Raw genomic sequence first — 16156 nt, 5'->3', positions numbered from 1 at the left:
AATTTTCTATTTAATAATAAAATGAGTTAATTTTATTGAGTGAAAAATATGTAACAAGTACTGTGCTAAATATTTTAGGTAATAATCCATTTCCTCTACACAGCTTCCCTATGAGAAAGCACCATATATTAATCTCACAGATGAGAAAACTGGGGCAGGGAGAGGTTGAGTAATCTGCTCAGTGAATCTGATTCCAGAATTCATGCTTTTAACTCTTAATTTAGTTGACAAATGATGGAGTCAGGATCTGATTATAAATCTTACTTTATTAAACATGTTGAATTTATTATAGATAATAACATAGGACGTCTTCTCATGGTGGATTATATCATTCAGTGTCCAGGAACAGTTAAATACCTGGTCAATAGCATTATTGGAAGACAGAAAATTATAGCTTTATTCATTGTGTGGTTTTTGTCATCAACAAACTATAGTGACAAAAAGGAAGGTATAGTAAAAAAAAAAAAAAAAAAACAATAAACTTGGAAGTCAAACATATTTGAAATAGTCTTCAAAGATACCCATTCCAATATTCATACAAACATGGGGTTCCCTCATAGTTCAGTTGGTAAAGAATCTGCCTGCAATGCAAGATATCCTGGTTCAATTCCTGGGTCAGGAAGATTCGCTGGAGAAGGGCTAGGCTACCCACTCCAGTATTCTTGGGCTTCCCTTGTGGCTCAGCTGGTAAAGAATCCACCTGCAATGTGGGAGACCTGGGTTTTATCCCTGCATTGGGAAGATCCCCTGGAGAAAGGAAAGGCTACCCACTCCAGTATTCTGGCCTGGAGAATTCCATGGATACAGTCCATGGGGTCACAAAGTCTGACACAACTGAGCCACTTTCACTTTTCACTTTCTAAGTTATGTGATTTTATGTTAGTAATCTGTAGTCTCTGTATGCTCATCTCTAAAATGGGAACTATAATACTGAAATAATAGTATTGGTGATAACATTAAGTGAAACAACAGGTATTAAGTTGGCCAGAAAGATTCGTTCAGGTTTTCTGCTAGATTTGATGGAAGAAGTCAAATGAACATTTCGGGCAACCCAATATTAAAACAGTGCCTGATCTTTGAAAATTATTATTTCTTTTTCTCTCCTCCATATGTATATGTGTGAGTGTGAAAGTCTAAACATTCTTCAAATATCCACTACTCCAAAGAAAACATGTATGAATAAAAATATTAGACTTATAGCATTATTGTTTCCTGAAATACTCAACTATTTGTATAAATACACTAGGACTGATTTTCACTTAAAAAAAAAAAAAACACAAACAAAACTAGAGTTAGAGCTGATGATCTTTCAGATAGGTGGAAGGGAAAATGAAGCTATGTTATAACAGTTATTGCTCCTTAGGAAAGTGCATCAGATATGCAAATAATACCACTATAATGGCAGAAAGTGAAGAGGAACTAAAGAGCCTCTTGATGAGGGTGAAAGAGGAGAATGAAAAAGCTGGTTTGAAACTCAACATTCAAAGAACTAAGATCATGGTATCCAGTCCCATCACTTTGTGGCAAATAGAAATTGAAGTGACAGACTTCATATTTTTGGGATCCAAAACCACTGTGGATGGTGACTGCATCCTTGAAATTAAATGACATTTGCTCCTTGGAAGGAAAGCTGTGACCAACCTAGATAGCATATTAAAAAGCAAAGACATCACTTTGCTGATGAAGGTCCGTCTAGTCAAAGCTATGGCTTTTCCAGTTGTCATGTATGGGTGGGAGAGCTGGATCATAGAGAAGGCTGCACGTCGAAGAATTAATGCTTTTGAACTGTGACACTGGAGGAGATTCTTGAGAGTTCCTTGGACTGCAAGGAGATCCAACCAGTCAATCCTAAAGGAAATCAGTCCTGAATATTCATTGGAAGGACTGATGCTGAAGCTGAAGCTCCAAAAATTTGGCCACCTGATGCAAAGAGCAGACTCATAGGAAAAGACCCTGATGCTGGGGAAGATTGAAGGCAGAAGGAGAAGAGAGTGGCAGAGGATGAGATGATTAGATAGCACAACCGACTCAATGGACATGAGACAGTGGAGAAGAGGGAAGCCTGGTATGCTGTAGTCCATGGGGTCACAAAGAGTTGGATACAACTTAGTGACTGAACAGCAAACAACAACAGGGAAAGTTCATTAAATATTCTCTATTTTCTCATGGAAGCATCAATCATCACATTGCTCAATTTGTTCAGTAACTAGGATCTGTCAGATTTAACTTTAAAAGGAGAAGGACAGTGATTTAAGGGACAATTCAAACATTTTTCAAGAGAGACTTTATCATTAATAAAGTGATTGCCTTATTTTTAGGTAAAAATTCAAGGTCCTCTGTTCATGGGGTTCTCCAGGCAAAAATACTGGAGTGGGTTGCCATCTCCAGGGGATATTCCAAACCCAGGGATTGAACCCGGGTCTCCTGCATTACAGGCAGATTCTTTACCATCTGAGTTACCAGGGAAACCCAGGATGGACATGAGTCTGAGTGAACTCCGGGAGTTGGTGATGGACAGGGATGCCTGGCGTGCTGCAATTCATGGGGTCGCAAAGAGTCGGACACGACTGAGTGACTGGACTGAAATGAACTGAACTGAAGTATTTCACTACTTCAAAAAGCATTTCATGAGCACATACTTATTCTATGGCCAACACGGTGTTCAATAGAAACTAAAAAAAAAAAAAAGGTTATTTGAGGCCAATTAGTCAATTCATGAAAGCAGTGGGTGAAATCCTCTTATATCTCAAATGTATGTGCATTAGCGCATAACTATTATCACCATATTGCTAATGTCAGTTATAAACATCAGTGACAGCGTGGGTCACCTGAATTTCTGAACAGTACTGTTGGCTTAAAAATAATGCTTCCTCAGAGTCACTTGGTCCTTCCAGAAACTTTCTTATATTTGTAAAAAGGGAGGCACTTTGTTCACTTTCAAAATGGGCATTTTTTAATGCTGCAATCAGTACTGAACCTTTATTTAGTGTCAAGTCCATCTAGATTGTAAAGATAGAGACATGGACCCTGGGATCACAACATTTGAAAAATAATTAAAGGGCTGGTTTAACATAACTGAATATGTTTGTATTCTTAAAAACAACAGATCTCTAGATATTTAAGTAGAATTCAACAAACTATAAATTGAATGTTACAAGTTAAAAGAATAGCTATTTGTATGTATGTTTTAACAAAATTTATAAGCAATCTGACTTTCAAAATAAAGTTATTTCAATAACAATATCTAATAATGGAAAGATAGAAATAATTGTATGGGATAGCATAGAATTAATGACTATAAAAATATTGAGCAAAAATAAGTTCTAAGGTGAAAAGGATGCTTTGAAATAAAATGAGAAAAAAAGGTGTCAGTTGGGGGGATAATAATATCTGTGTCATCCTTTTCCTTTGAAAGTAACATCCAACACTGATTTTGTTCAGACACTGCCTGGTCTGACATAATATTGAATGGGACTTACTGGTATATTTTGGCAGGTGCATAAAAGATGAACAAGTTTTTGTTTTGTGCAATTATAAGACTCATTTCAATTTACTCAGAATAAATTGATTCCCTCCTCTATAGCATTAGCCCTTTCCTTTTCTTTATTATAGCACTTAACACATTTTTTTGACTTGTATATTTACAGTTTCATGAAACTGTGCAACACTAGTGCTCCTTGCAGGTTCCTCGGTATATAAAGCAGTTCTTGGCTCATTGTAGATACCTGCTAAACATTCATCAACTTGGATATATAAGAATTAATTGTGACAAAGGACAATTGTGGGTAAAATTTGAACTATGGTATTGACAAAAAATATCTGCCACATTCTGAAAAAATAGATTACTAGAGAGGAGAGAAAGCATGAAAACCCTAAGAGGTCGGAATGACATTGATAAACTCTAGAGATGATATAATTCCTCCGGAGGCAAACCCTAAATGTTTGTTTGAACCATTCTTTGTTTTAGGAATTAATATATAAAAATAAATTGTTTAGAAATTTTTGTTTTCTGTTATGGCCTAAGGAGAAAATGTCTTATTGAAAATGACTGTCACAGGTGGAGAAAAATAAATGGGTGTCATTCATGGACATGAGGGTGCCATCACACATTGTCTCCCCAAGGTGACAGCAAATCTTATCAGCAGTTGTGATCATATTCTTCTAAACCATGAGATCAAAGCCCCTGCATGGTAAATGCTACAAAATTATAAAATACTATAACTTAGCTTACCATAGTGAACATGTGTTATTAACAATTTTGTATACATATGTACATATATGGCCATATCTTATATTGATTTGTGGATATAGAGAAATATCCTAGAAATATAAAAAAATGTTAGTAATGGTAAATTTGAGAAGTGAGATTGGAAGATCAGAGTGGGACAAAGAAAAGGAAATATTTTACTTTATATTCTTTTAGAGATTAAATGTTTTACTATGAGAATGTATAACTTTTTAATGTAAAATTAATGTATATATACAGATATAAACATAAAAATAAAATACCTACATATATAATGCCCAACCTTTTACACACAATACACTCCCATATCACTTGTAAAACTATAAACTGAGTCTTTAGCTTTTCTGTCATTAGCTTATAGCTTTTAGTCATGGATTTAAAATTGACATTTCTGTAATGCAGTTAAACTTGGCCTGGTTCTCATAAATATAACTTATTTAATATATAAAGAAAAAGACACTGCAATTTTATTTCAAAAGTACCTTTCTTCTAATCAATTTCCAAAAAGCTTGTTTCACATCCTTGTTCCTCAAACTATAAATGAAGGGGTTCAACATAGGGCTTACAAAAGTGTAGAAAACAGCAATGATTTTGGACTGCTCCACTGACTGGTCTGTGGGAGGTCTAAGGTACATACAGAACAGGGTCTCATAAAACACAGTCACTGCCACCAGATGGGACACACAGGTGGAAAAAGCTTTGTGCCTGCCTTCAGCAGAGCGCATCCTCAGGACGGCAGTGAGAATGAAGATGTAGGAGATGAGGATTATGAGAAGAGAACTGGAAAGGTTAAATCCTGCCACCACAAACATGGATGTCTCCTTAATGTAAGTGTCAGAGCAGGAGAGTCGAATGAGGGGTGGGTCAGCGCAATAGAAGTGATTAATGACATTGGAGCCACAGAAGGTCAAGCGGTATGTCCACATGGTTTCCATCAGGCCACTAAGGAGCCCGTAGATATATGGACCAGCAATCAGGCGAATGCAGACCCACTTGGACATCTTGCTGCTATAAATCAAAGGATTACAGATGGCCATATACCTATCATAAGCCATTACAGCTAGCATGTAATATTCAGTAATCACCATGGCAATGAAAAAATAGCACTGGATTAAACAAGCAGTGTAGGAAATGGTTTTTTTCTCTGATAAGAAGTTCACCAACATCTTGGGAGTCACATTAGTGGAATACCACAAATCCAAGCAGGACAAACTGGCAAGAAAAAAGTACATAGGGGTGTGGAGGCATGAATCTATCCTGATCAATAACAACATCCCAAGGTTCCCTCCCACAGTGATCAGAGAGATCCCCAGGAACAGCACAAAGAGGATGGGCTGAAGATCTGGGCGATCTGTTAATCCCAACAGAACAAATTCAGTCACCAAGGTGGAATTTCCTCTGCCCATTTTCTTAGGTGCCAGCATTGTTCACTTCAGTCAGTCAATCAGTTCAGTTGCTCAGTTGTGTCTGACTCTTTGCGAGTTCACTTAGGTAAATTAAAATTATTCACTTAGATAAATAAAGTAGCCCATTAAAGTAGAAATTTAAAAAAAAGAGTAAATTGGTTGAAAGCAAGGGCCTGAATTGTTTTCCTGCAAATAAAGTACGTGAACTTTAAAAAAAAAAAAGAAGTGAATGAGAAGTCCATCATACATTTCTTCTCTCTCTTTCTTGTATTCCCTTTCTCTCTTTTCTTTGACCCTGTTACCCTCACACATAGCTATTACCAGACATAGTCTAAGACTGAAGGAGGTAAGACTTTTAATAAGGTCATAATCCCTAATAGCTAGGTATACAATGTGCAGATGATTCCCAAGTAGAATGGCTCTTGTGTCTCCACCTTATTTTGAAATGAGGGAAAGTGAAAGTGAAGTCACTCAGTCATGTCCGACTCTTTGTGACCCCATGGACTGTAACTATCAGGCTCCTCTGTCCATGGGATTTTCCAGGCGAGAGTACTCGAGTGGGTTGCCATTTCCTTCTCCAGGGGATCTTCCCAACCCAGGGGTTGAACCTGGGTCTCCTGCATTGCAAGCAGATGCTTTACCATCTGAGCCACCAGGGCAGTCTCATTGGAATGAGGGAAATATAACCCAAAGTTTAGCTTAAAATGGCTTCAACCACCAACTGTTACTTACAGATTGCTACAAAACTGTAGATTCATCATTGGTCCCAGGGACGATTCTGGACAAAATGGTGAACATGTTTGGAAACACTTTTGCAGTCTTTAATAGTATGTGCATATTTATTTGTTTATTAGTCATGTCACATGCAGGATCTTAGTCACCTGACCAGGGATCAGGGACCTGGCCTGTGTCCCCTGCAGTGGGAGTAGAGTCTTAACCACTGGACCACCATGGAAGCTTCCCAGTATGTGCATACTTAGAAATTCAAACTTAGAGAATTGTATTTCCTACTTACTGTATTGCTGTTGTTGTTTAGTTGCTAAGTGATGCTCAACTCTTTTGTGACCCAATGGGCTACAGCCTACCAGGCTTCTCTGTCCATGGGATTTCCCAGGCAAGAATACTGGAGTGGGTTGCCATTTCCTTCTTAAGGGGATCTTCCTGACCCAGGGATTGAACCCGCATCTCCTGCATTGGCAGGTGGATTCTTTACCACTGAGTATTAGAGTCTCACATTATAGGAATTTGAAGAAAAATTACTGAGGCCTATTTTACTGATCACTCATCTCCAACTCTGTGCTAACTCATGGACTATAGTCTACCAGCCTCCTCTGTTCATGGAATTCTCCAGGCAATCATACTATTGTGAGTAGACATTCTCCTCTACAAGGGATCTTCCCATCCCAGGAATCAAACCTGAGTCTTCAACATTGCAGCCAGATTCTTTACAGTCTCAGCCACCGGGGAAGTCCCACTTTACTACTATGTCCCCACAATACAGAATGATGTAGCATTCTTTGTGAATAGACCAAAGGCAAAGACTCCAGATTCAGAAATAACAAATACCTGGATGAACTAGAGGAAGAATTTTTCATTCAGAAGAGTTTATGTGAATAAAGCAAGAGAGACTTGGATAGGGAAAAAGAGAAGTGGCAAAAACTTAGATCATAGTTTTGTTTGCTTATCCATTTATGTATTCATTTTCCATTTATCCAAGATAGCACTTAAGGAGTTCATAGCATATAACAAAATTTGGTAACATTGTGCTGCTAGGGGAACAAAAATTTGACTCTAACCTTCCTAGCATCATATAGTTCAATTAATTCAATTTAGGTCAATTTATATAATAAATAGTTCAATTATCTTCTTTAGAGATTGCAATGTCCAGAATATTATATATATATATATATATATATATATATAAAAAACCTAATCAACAGAGGAGGAATCATTCTTAATGCAGAACTGCAGTTCAATTCAGTTCACTTCAGTTGCTCAGTCATGTCCGACTCTTTAAGACTCCATGAATCGCAGCACGCCAGGCCTCCTTGTCCATCACCAACACCCCGAGTTCACTCAAATTCATGTCCATCTAGTTGGTGATAAAATCCAGACATCTAATCCTCTGTCATCCCCTTCTTCTCCTGCCCCCAATCCCTCCCAGCACCAGAGTCTTTTCCAAAAGTTAACTCTTCACATCAGGAGGCTAAAGTATTGGAGTTTCAGCTTTAGCATCAGTCCTTCCAAAGAACACCCAGGACTGATCTCCTTTAGGATGGACTGGTTGGATCTCCTTGCAGTCCAGGGGACTCTCAAGAGTCTTCTGCAAAACACAGTTCAAAAGCATCAATTCTTCGGCGCTCAGTTTTCTTCACAGTCCAACTCTCACATCCATACATGACCACAGGAAAAACCATAGCCTTGACTAGACACACCTTTGTTGGCAAAGTAATGTCTCTGCTTCTCAATATGTTATCTAGGTTTGTCATAACTTTCCTTCCAAGGAGCAAGTGTCTTTTAATTTCATGGCTGCAGTCACCATCTGCAGTGATTTTGGAGCTCAAACAAATAAAGTCTACCACTGTTTCCACTGTTTCCCCATCTATTTCCCATGAAGTGACAGGACCAGATGCCATGATCTTAGTTCTCTGAATGTTGAGCTTTAAGCCAACTTTTTCACTCCCCTCTTTCACTTTCATCAAGAGGCTTTTTAGCTCCTCTTCACTTTCTGCCATAAGGGTGGTGTCATCTGCATATCTGAGGTTATTGATATTTCTCCCAGCAATCTTGATTCCAGCTTGTGCTTCTTCCAGCCCAGCATTTCTCATGATGTACTCTGCATATAAGTTAAATAAGCAGGGTGACAATATACAGCCTTGACATACTCCTTTCCCTATTTGGAACCAGTCTGTTGTTCCATGTCCAGTTCTAACTGTTGCTTCCTGACCTGCATATAGGCTTCTCAAGAGGCAGGTCAGGTGGTCTGGTATTCCCATGTCTTTCAGAATTTTCCACAGTTTATTGTGATCCACACAGTCAAAGGCTTTGACATAGTCAATAAAGCAGAAATAGATGTTTTCTGGAACTCTCTTGCTTTTTCGATGATCCAGCAGATGGTGGCAATTTGATGTCTGGTTCCTCTGCCTTTCTAAAACTAGCTTGAGCATCTGGAAGTTCACGGTTCATGTACTGCTGAAGCCTGGCTTGCAGATTTTCAGAATTACTTTACTAGCGTGTGAGATGAGTGCAATTGTGCGGTAGTCTGAGCATTCTTTGGCATTGCCTTTCTTTGGAATTGGAAGGAAAACTGACCTTTTCCATTCCTGTGGCCACTGCTGAGTTTTCCAAATTTGCTGGCATATTGAGTGCAGCACTTTCACAGCATCATCTTTCAGGATTTGGAATAGCTCAACTGGAATTCCATCACCTCCACCAGCTTTGTTGGTAGTGATGCTTTCTAAGGCCCACTTGACTTCACATTCCAGGATGTCTGGCTCTAGGTGAGTGATCACACCATCGTGATTATCTGGATCGTGAAGATTTTTTTGTACAGTTCTTCTGCGTATTCTTGCCATCTCTTCTTAATATCTTCTGCTTCTGTTAGGTCCATACCATTTCTGTCCTTTATCGAGCCCATCTTTGCATGAGATGTTCCTTTGGTATCTCTGATTTTCTTGAAGAGATCCGTAGTCTTTCCCATTCTGTTGTTTTCCTCCATTTCTTTGCATTGATCACTGAGGAAGGTTTTCTCATCTCTCCTTACTATTCTTTGGAACTCTGCAATTCAAATGCTTATATCTTTTCTTTTCTCCTTTGCTTTTTGCTTCTTTTCTTTTCATGGCTATTTGTAAGGCCTCCCCAGACAGCCATTTTGCTTGTTTGCATTTCTTTTCCATGGGGATGGTCTTGATCCCTGTCTCCTGTACAATGTCACGAACCTCCATTCATAGTTCATCAGGCACTCTGTCAGATCTAGTCTCTTAAATCTATTTCTCACTTCCACTGTATAATCATAAGAGATTTGATTTAGGTCATACCTGAATGGTCTAGTGATTTTCCCTACTTTCTTCAATTTTAGTCTGAATTTGGCAATAAGGAGTTCATGTTCTGAGCCACAGTCAGCTCCTGGTCTTGATTTTGCTGACTGTATAGAGCTTCTCCATCTTTGGATGCAAAGAATATAAGCAATCTGATTTTAGTGTGGACCATCTGATGATGTCCATGTGTAGAATCTTCTCTTGTGCTGTTGGAAGAGGGTGTTTGCTATGACCAGTGCGTTCTCTTGGTCAAACTCTGTTAGCCTTTGCCCTGCTTCATTCCGTATTCCCAGGCCAAATTTGCCTGTTACCCCAGGTGTTTCTTGACTTCCTGCTTTTGCATTCCAGTCCCCTATAATGAAAAGGACATCTTTTTGGGGTGTTAGTTCTGAAAAGTCTTGTAGGTCTTCATAGAACCATTCAACTTCAGCTTCTTCAGCATTACTAGTTGGGGCATAGAGTTGGATTACTGTGATATTGAATGATTTGCCTTGGAAATGAACAGAGATCATTCTGCCTTTTTGAGATTGCATCCAAATACTGCATTTTGGACTCTTTTGTTGACCATGATGGCTACTCCATTTCTTCTAAGGGATTCCTGTCCACAGTAGTAGATATAATGGTCATCTGAGTTAAATTCCCCCATTCCAGTCCATTTTAGTTTGCTGATTCCTAGAATGTCGACGTTCACTCTTGCCATCTCCTGTTTGACCACTTCGAATTTGCCTTGATTCATGGACCTAACATTCCAGGTTCCTATGCAATATTGCTCTTTACAGCATCAGACCTTGGTTCTATCACCAGTCACATCCACAACTGGGTATTGTTTTTGCTTTGGCTCCATCCCTTCATTCTTTCTGCAGTTATTTTTCCACTGATCTCCAGTGGCATATTGGGCACCTACTGACCTGGGGAGTTCCTCTTTCAGTATCCTTTCATTTCATCTTTTCACACTGTTCATGGGGTTCTCAAGGCAAGAATACTGAAGTGGTTTGCCATTCCTTTTTCCAGTGGACCACATTCTGTCAGACCTCTCCACCATGACCTACCTGTCTTGGGTGGCCCCACATGGCATAGCTTAGTTTCATTGAGTTAGATAAGGCTGTGGTCCTTGTGATTAGATTGACTAGTTGTCTGTGATTTGGTTTCATGGTGTCTGACCTCTGATGTCCTCTTGCAACACCTACCATCTTACTTGGGTTTCTCTTACCTTGGACATGGGATATCTCTTCATGGCTGCTTCAGCAAAGCGCAGCCACTGCTCCTTACCTTGGACAAGGGGTATCCTCTCATGGCCGCCCCTCCTGACCTTGAACCTGGAGTAGCTCCTTTCGGCCCTCCTGTGCCCGTGCAGCCACCGCTCCTTGGACCTGTGGTTGCTCCTCTCAGCCGCCGCCCCTGACCTCGGGCGTGGGGTAGCTCCTCTCAGCTGCCAGCCGCTGCTCCTGACCTTGGGCGAGGGGTAGCTCCTCTTGGCCATGCTTCTGCACTATCACAGCCGGTGCGCTTCTGATACTAACCCAGCAGCCACTCACGATAGTCTAATTTTAACTGGTCGTTCCAAGTTGTGTGTTCTAAGATCTTGTGTGTGTGTGTGTGTGTGTGTGAATAACTCAGTTGTGTCACTCTTTGCAACCCTAAGGACTGTTACCCACCATCCTCCTCTGCCATGGAGTTCTCCAGGCAAGAATACTGGAGTGGGTTGCCATTCCCTTCTCCAGGGGATATTTCTGACTCAGAGATTGAACCTGAGTCTCCCACATTGCAGACAGATTATTTATCATATGAGCCGTCCAAGATCTTAAGTGAAGTGAAGTGAAGTGAAGTCACTCAGTCGTGTCCGACTCTTTGTGACCCCATGGACTATAGCCAAACATGCGCCTCCATCCATGGGATTTTCCAGGCAAGAGTAATGGAGTGGGTTGTCATTTCCTTCACCAGAGGATCTTCCCGGCCCAGGGATTGAACCCAGGTCTCCCACATTGTAGGCAGATGCTTTACCGTCTGAGCCACCAGGGAAGTCTTAAGAGCTAAGACCTTAAGAGCTTCCAAATTTAAAGAGATATAAGAATTTATTGTTTTTTTTTTTTATGTAAAACTTACAAAATATAGCATTGGCAAATAATCTGAATTTTAATAACGATAACACTGTATGCGAGACAGCAAAAGAGACACTGAAGTATAAAACAGTCTTTTGGACTCTGTGGGAGAGGGAGAGGGTGGGATGATTTGGGAGAATGGCATTGAAACATGTATAATATCATATATGAAATGAATCACCAGTCCAAGTTCGATGCATGATACTGGTTGCTTGGGGCTGGTGCACTGGGATGACCCAGAGGGATGATACGGGGAGGGAGGAGGATGGGGGGTTTGGGATGGGGAACACGTGTATACCTGTGGCGGATTCATGTTGATGTATGGCAAAACCAATACAATATTGTAAAGTAATTAACCTCCATTTAAAATAAATAAATTTATATTAAAAAAAAATAAACCTATTCTCAACCAGAGCATAACAAATCTGTGTGCTTGATATATTGAAATTCAGATAACAATATATTGACTGTATTTACAGTATCTAAGTTGTTCCTAGCAGTTGAATGAAGTACCCTCAGAAGTTAGCTACTTTAATTTTGTGATACTTCCAAGATAGCATAAGAGTTAGTCATTATAATAAGGTAATCTTTGTACATAAACAGCAGTCAACCCTACATGTATGTGAGTCATTTTCCCAGGGAAATAAAAGTAAATGGTAACACTGCTTGCCTCAAAAGATCTGTTTGGTGTCTTCATGGTAAAGGAGATAAATGAAGAGAACATTAACATCAGACGTGATTAGTTCAATAATAAAGATTTGAATGGAGTAATTAACTGTGTTCTAGAATCAGTATATGGATTGAAGAATAATAGCATTTAACAAGAGTTTGAAGGAAAACTAAGAATTTTCTACAAGGACAAGTGTAAAGAGTACTTTCAGATAGAGTGAACATGAAGAGACAAAAGGCTTTCAAGAGAAATCAAATAAACCCATAGGTATATTTTCAAGGATTAATTTTCTACAAGGATGAATTTTTCACAGTACAGAAGAAAACATTTTAAAGGGAAAACAGTTAAATAAACTGAAGTCCCCATCACAAGCTAAGAAGTGTAGATATCCTTGAAAGCTATAAGGTAGCATATCTTTGAATTTTTCTGGAAAGTATGTATTACACCCAAATTATGGAGATGGATTAGATCCAATATTTTCTGTTAACTTGTCAAATAAATAATTTGCTGGGTTTAAATCTATACCTTTGGTCTTTGGGAGGAAAATACAATAATTAGAGAATCAGAATTTATGTAAATAGCAGGAGTATTCTTACCAGAGCACTTGGGTTTCTCTGGCTTATTGGTACAGAATTCGCTTGCAATGTAGGTAGACCCGGGTTCAGTCCCTGGGTGGGGAAGATCTCCTGGAGTATGAAATGGCAGCCCACTCCAGTATTCTTGCCTGGAAATCCCATGGAGGACGCAATCACTGGGGCACAAAGAGTCAGGCACAGCTGAGCAACTAATTCTTTCACTCACCAGAATGATGAGTCCATTTGGAAAATATTTGTTTAGAATATACAAAGCTTCTGTTTCATGGCATAAAGATACTTATCTAATCTTTAAATCTCTACACTTATGCCCTAAATAACAGCACCTGTTTAGTCACTGTATTACCTTTAACAACTAATAAAGACAAAAATACGACAAAGTTGCCTATAGACAAAGCTATGGTTTTTCCAGTAATCATGCATGGATGTGAGACTTCAACCACAAAGAAAGCTGAGCACTGAAGAACTGACATTTTTGAACTACTGTGCTGGAAACTCTTGAGAGTCCCTTGGACAGCAAGGAGATCAAACCAGTCCATCCTAAAGGAAATCAATCCTGAATATCCATTGGAAGGACTGATGCTGAAGCTGAAGCTCCACTACTTTGGCCACCTGATGCAAAGAGCTGATTCAATGGAAAAGACCCATATGCTGGGAAAAATTGAAGGCAAGAGAAGGGAGCAACAGAGGATGAGATGGCTAAATGGCATCACTGACTCAATAGACATGAGTTTGAGCAAACTTGGAGCTAATGATGGACAGAGAAGACTAGCATGCTACACTTCATGGGGTTGCAAAGAGTTGTACATGACTTAGCAACTAAACAAAAAAAGACAAAAATAGATATAACCAAAAATAAAAGAGAGAATTTAATCTGACTACTTCTTATTCTTTCCTTTAAATAGATTCAATGAGCACACTCCACAATTTAGGGGGGGGGGGAGACTATATTTTGAAGTAGTACTTCCTCCCATGCACATGGTTGCTTCAATTTTACAAAACAATTATGCTTTTTTATTTTATTTTACCTTTAAAAAAATCCTGCAACTGATATAAAGAAGATGTATTAATAATGAGGATAATGGGGCAGAGATAAACATTGTTTGCTATAACCTGAATTTTTTATATTATTATTTTCAAAACTATTCAGCAGGGCTTCCCTGGTGGCTCAGTGGTAAGGAATCTACCTGTCAACGCGGTGGAGATGGGTTTGATCCATGGTAGGATGATCCCACATGCTGAGGGACAGCTAAGCCTGTGCACTACAACTACTGTGAAAGCAAATATTTTAAGGACTTTCAAATATTTATAATTTTCACACATTTTAAATTGTGTTGAAATTAGTAATATTAAGCTCTTTTTAAATCATATCTGCCTGAGTTTCTCCGCTTCTCTTTTTTCACCTCTATTTTGCCATCCATGACACTATTATCAAGAGTGCTCAGCAACCCACCAGGCTCCCCCGTCCCTGGGATTCTCCAGGCAAGAACACTGGAGTGGGTTGCCATATCCTTCTCCAATGCATGAAAGTAAAAAGTGAAAGTGAAGTCGCTCAGTCGTGTCCGACTCTTCGCGACCCCTCTGGACTACAGCCTACCAGGCTCCTCCATCCATGGGATTTTCCAGGCAAGAGTACTGGAGTGGGATGCCATCGCCTTCTCCACAAGAGAGCTCTAATTACGTTTTTGGTCTAACTCACACTTTAATGGCCTGTGGTAACTGGAAAACATAATTCTCAACATCTTAGTTAAAAATTCTTTGAAAACCTAAATGTGCATCTTGCAAATATAAATGGTATTAAAGATTTTTGATAAATTCAGGCATTGCTTTAGAGTTAAAGCCTTTTTTTTTCCCACTGAAAATTTAAAGCGTTTTTTTTTCCCACTGAAAATATCTGAACTTTTAATAGAAATTCAATTGAAGATTCGTTCTGTTTCCATAAGCAAATGGTTATAGAGCTTGAGATATGTCAAAGACTCATGTCCAATGGCTATGAGAATGACTTTTGATAGCCTTCCATTTAATTTTTACTGCACCCGGTATTTCCTATGGTTAGAAATATTGTTCATTTGATACTTATCAAAGTAGTAACTAAATTTATCCTCCACAACTCTCATTTTTAACTCCTTTTCTGATATGGAATACTAAGTAATTTGTATTAAATAATTGTATCAGCTATACTTCAATATAAAATGAAAAGTTTAAAGTTTGGGGAAAAATTATTGGAGTCATTGCTGAACTCGTTTTAAAATAACCATGAATATTTTGCTCTCTGTTGGAGAAATATCACACACAAACATTAAGTAAGCTTCGGTAAGGCAAGGAACTAGACACCCTTCTAAAAATGGTTTTCTCATGGGACATTGATATACTTTTTTTTTTTTAATGTCCAGTTTGAAATTCTGGGTCATTAGTAGTCAAGGTAGATAGTTATCATTTTTTGAAAGTCTAGGTTACTTTTCTTTTCTCAAGAAATATAACTGAAATAAACTCCACATTAGGTTTCACTGGCTCAATAATGTCAAACTGCTTTCCTCTGGATTGGAATAAACCAGAATAAGCTAGGTAACAGAGAAAATATAGATTTGTTTATCCTAATGAACTTGATTCACAAAGATATTGATATTCATATATGTTTATACTTTGCTATGCACAGGTGTGAGAAAAAAAGCTTTACTTGCAATTTAGTAGGAATTATTGATCCAAAAACCAGAGGTGCTATTTATGGTAAATTGATAAACATAGTAAATATTTGGTAGAATCTTGGAGTTCCAAGAATTTCCTCTTCTCCCTCTCCAAGAAAAACAAATCACAACAAGAAAAACATCAATCACTGAAAGTACAAAACTCACCTCTTCAAGTGACACTATTACCTGGAATACTACTCATTGAAATGCTTATAGGAGAAAAGTTTGCCCTCTTCCGGGTCCATTGAAAATAGTGTAGCAGACTAATTTTGAACTGTTGTCACATTTGCTAAAAAATTTAAGTACCCAAATCTACAATTTTGTGGCCATTTAAGATGAAATGAGTAGGAGACTAGGGTATACTGAAGCCCAGAAAAGGACAACAGAAAGTGGAAGTGAGTTACTGAAATTCAGTTTC

At 38.7% G+C, this 16156-nt stretch overlaps 1 protein-coding gene across 1 annotated transcript; it reads right to left on the bottom strand.

The window, feature by feature from the left end:
* Nucleotides 1–4713: 4713 nt before the first annotated feature.
* LOC102269487 (olfactory receptor 5M5) lies at nt 4714–5670 on the bottom strand. The gene has a single exon (XM_005886918.1). The coding sequence runs from the start codon at nt 5668–5670 to the stop codon at nt 4714–4716; it is 957 nt and encodes a 318-aa protein (XP_005886980.1).
* Between the last annotated feature and the right edge of the window lie 10486 nt (nt 5671–16156).

Source organism: Bos mutus, chromosome 15 (genome assembly GCF_027580195.1).
Source record: "Bos mutus isolate GX-2022 chromosome 15, NWIPB_WYAK_1.1, whole genome shotgun sequence".
Lineage (NCBI taxonomy): Eukaryota > Metazoa > Chordata > Mammalia > Artiodactyla > Bovidae > Bos > Bos mutus.
The sequence above is the reverse complement of the archived record's forward strand: the minus strand, read 5'-3'. Positions and strand labels throughout refer to the sequence as shown.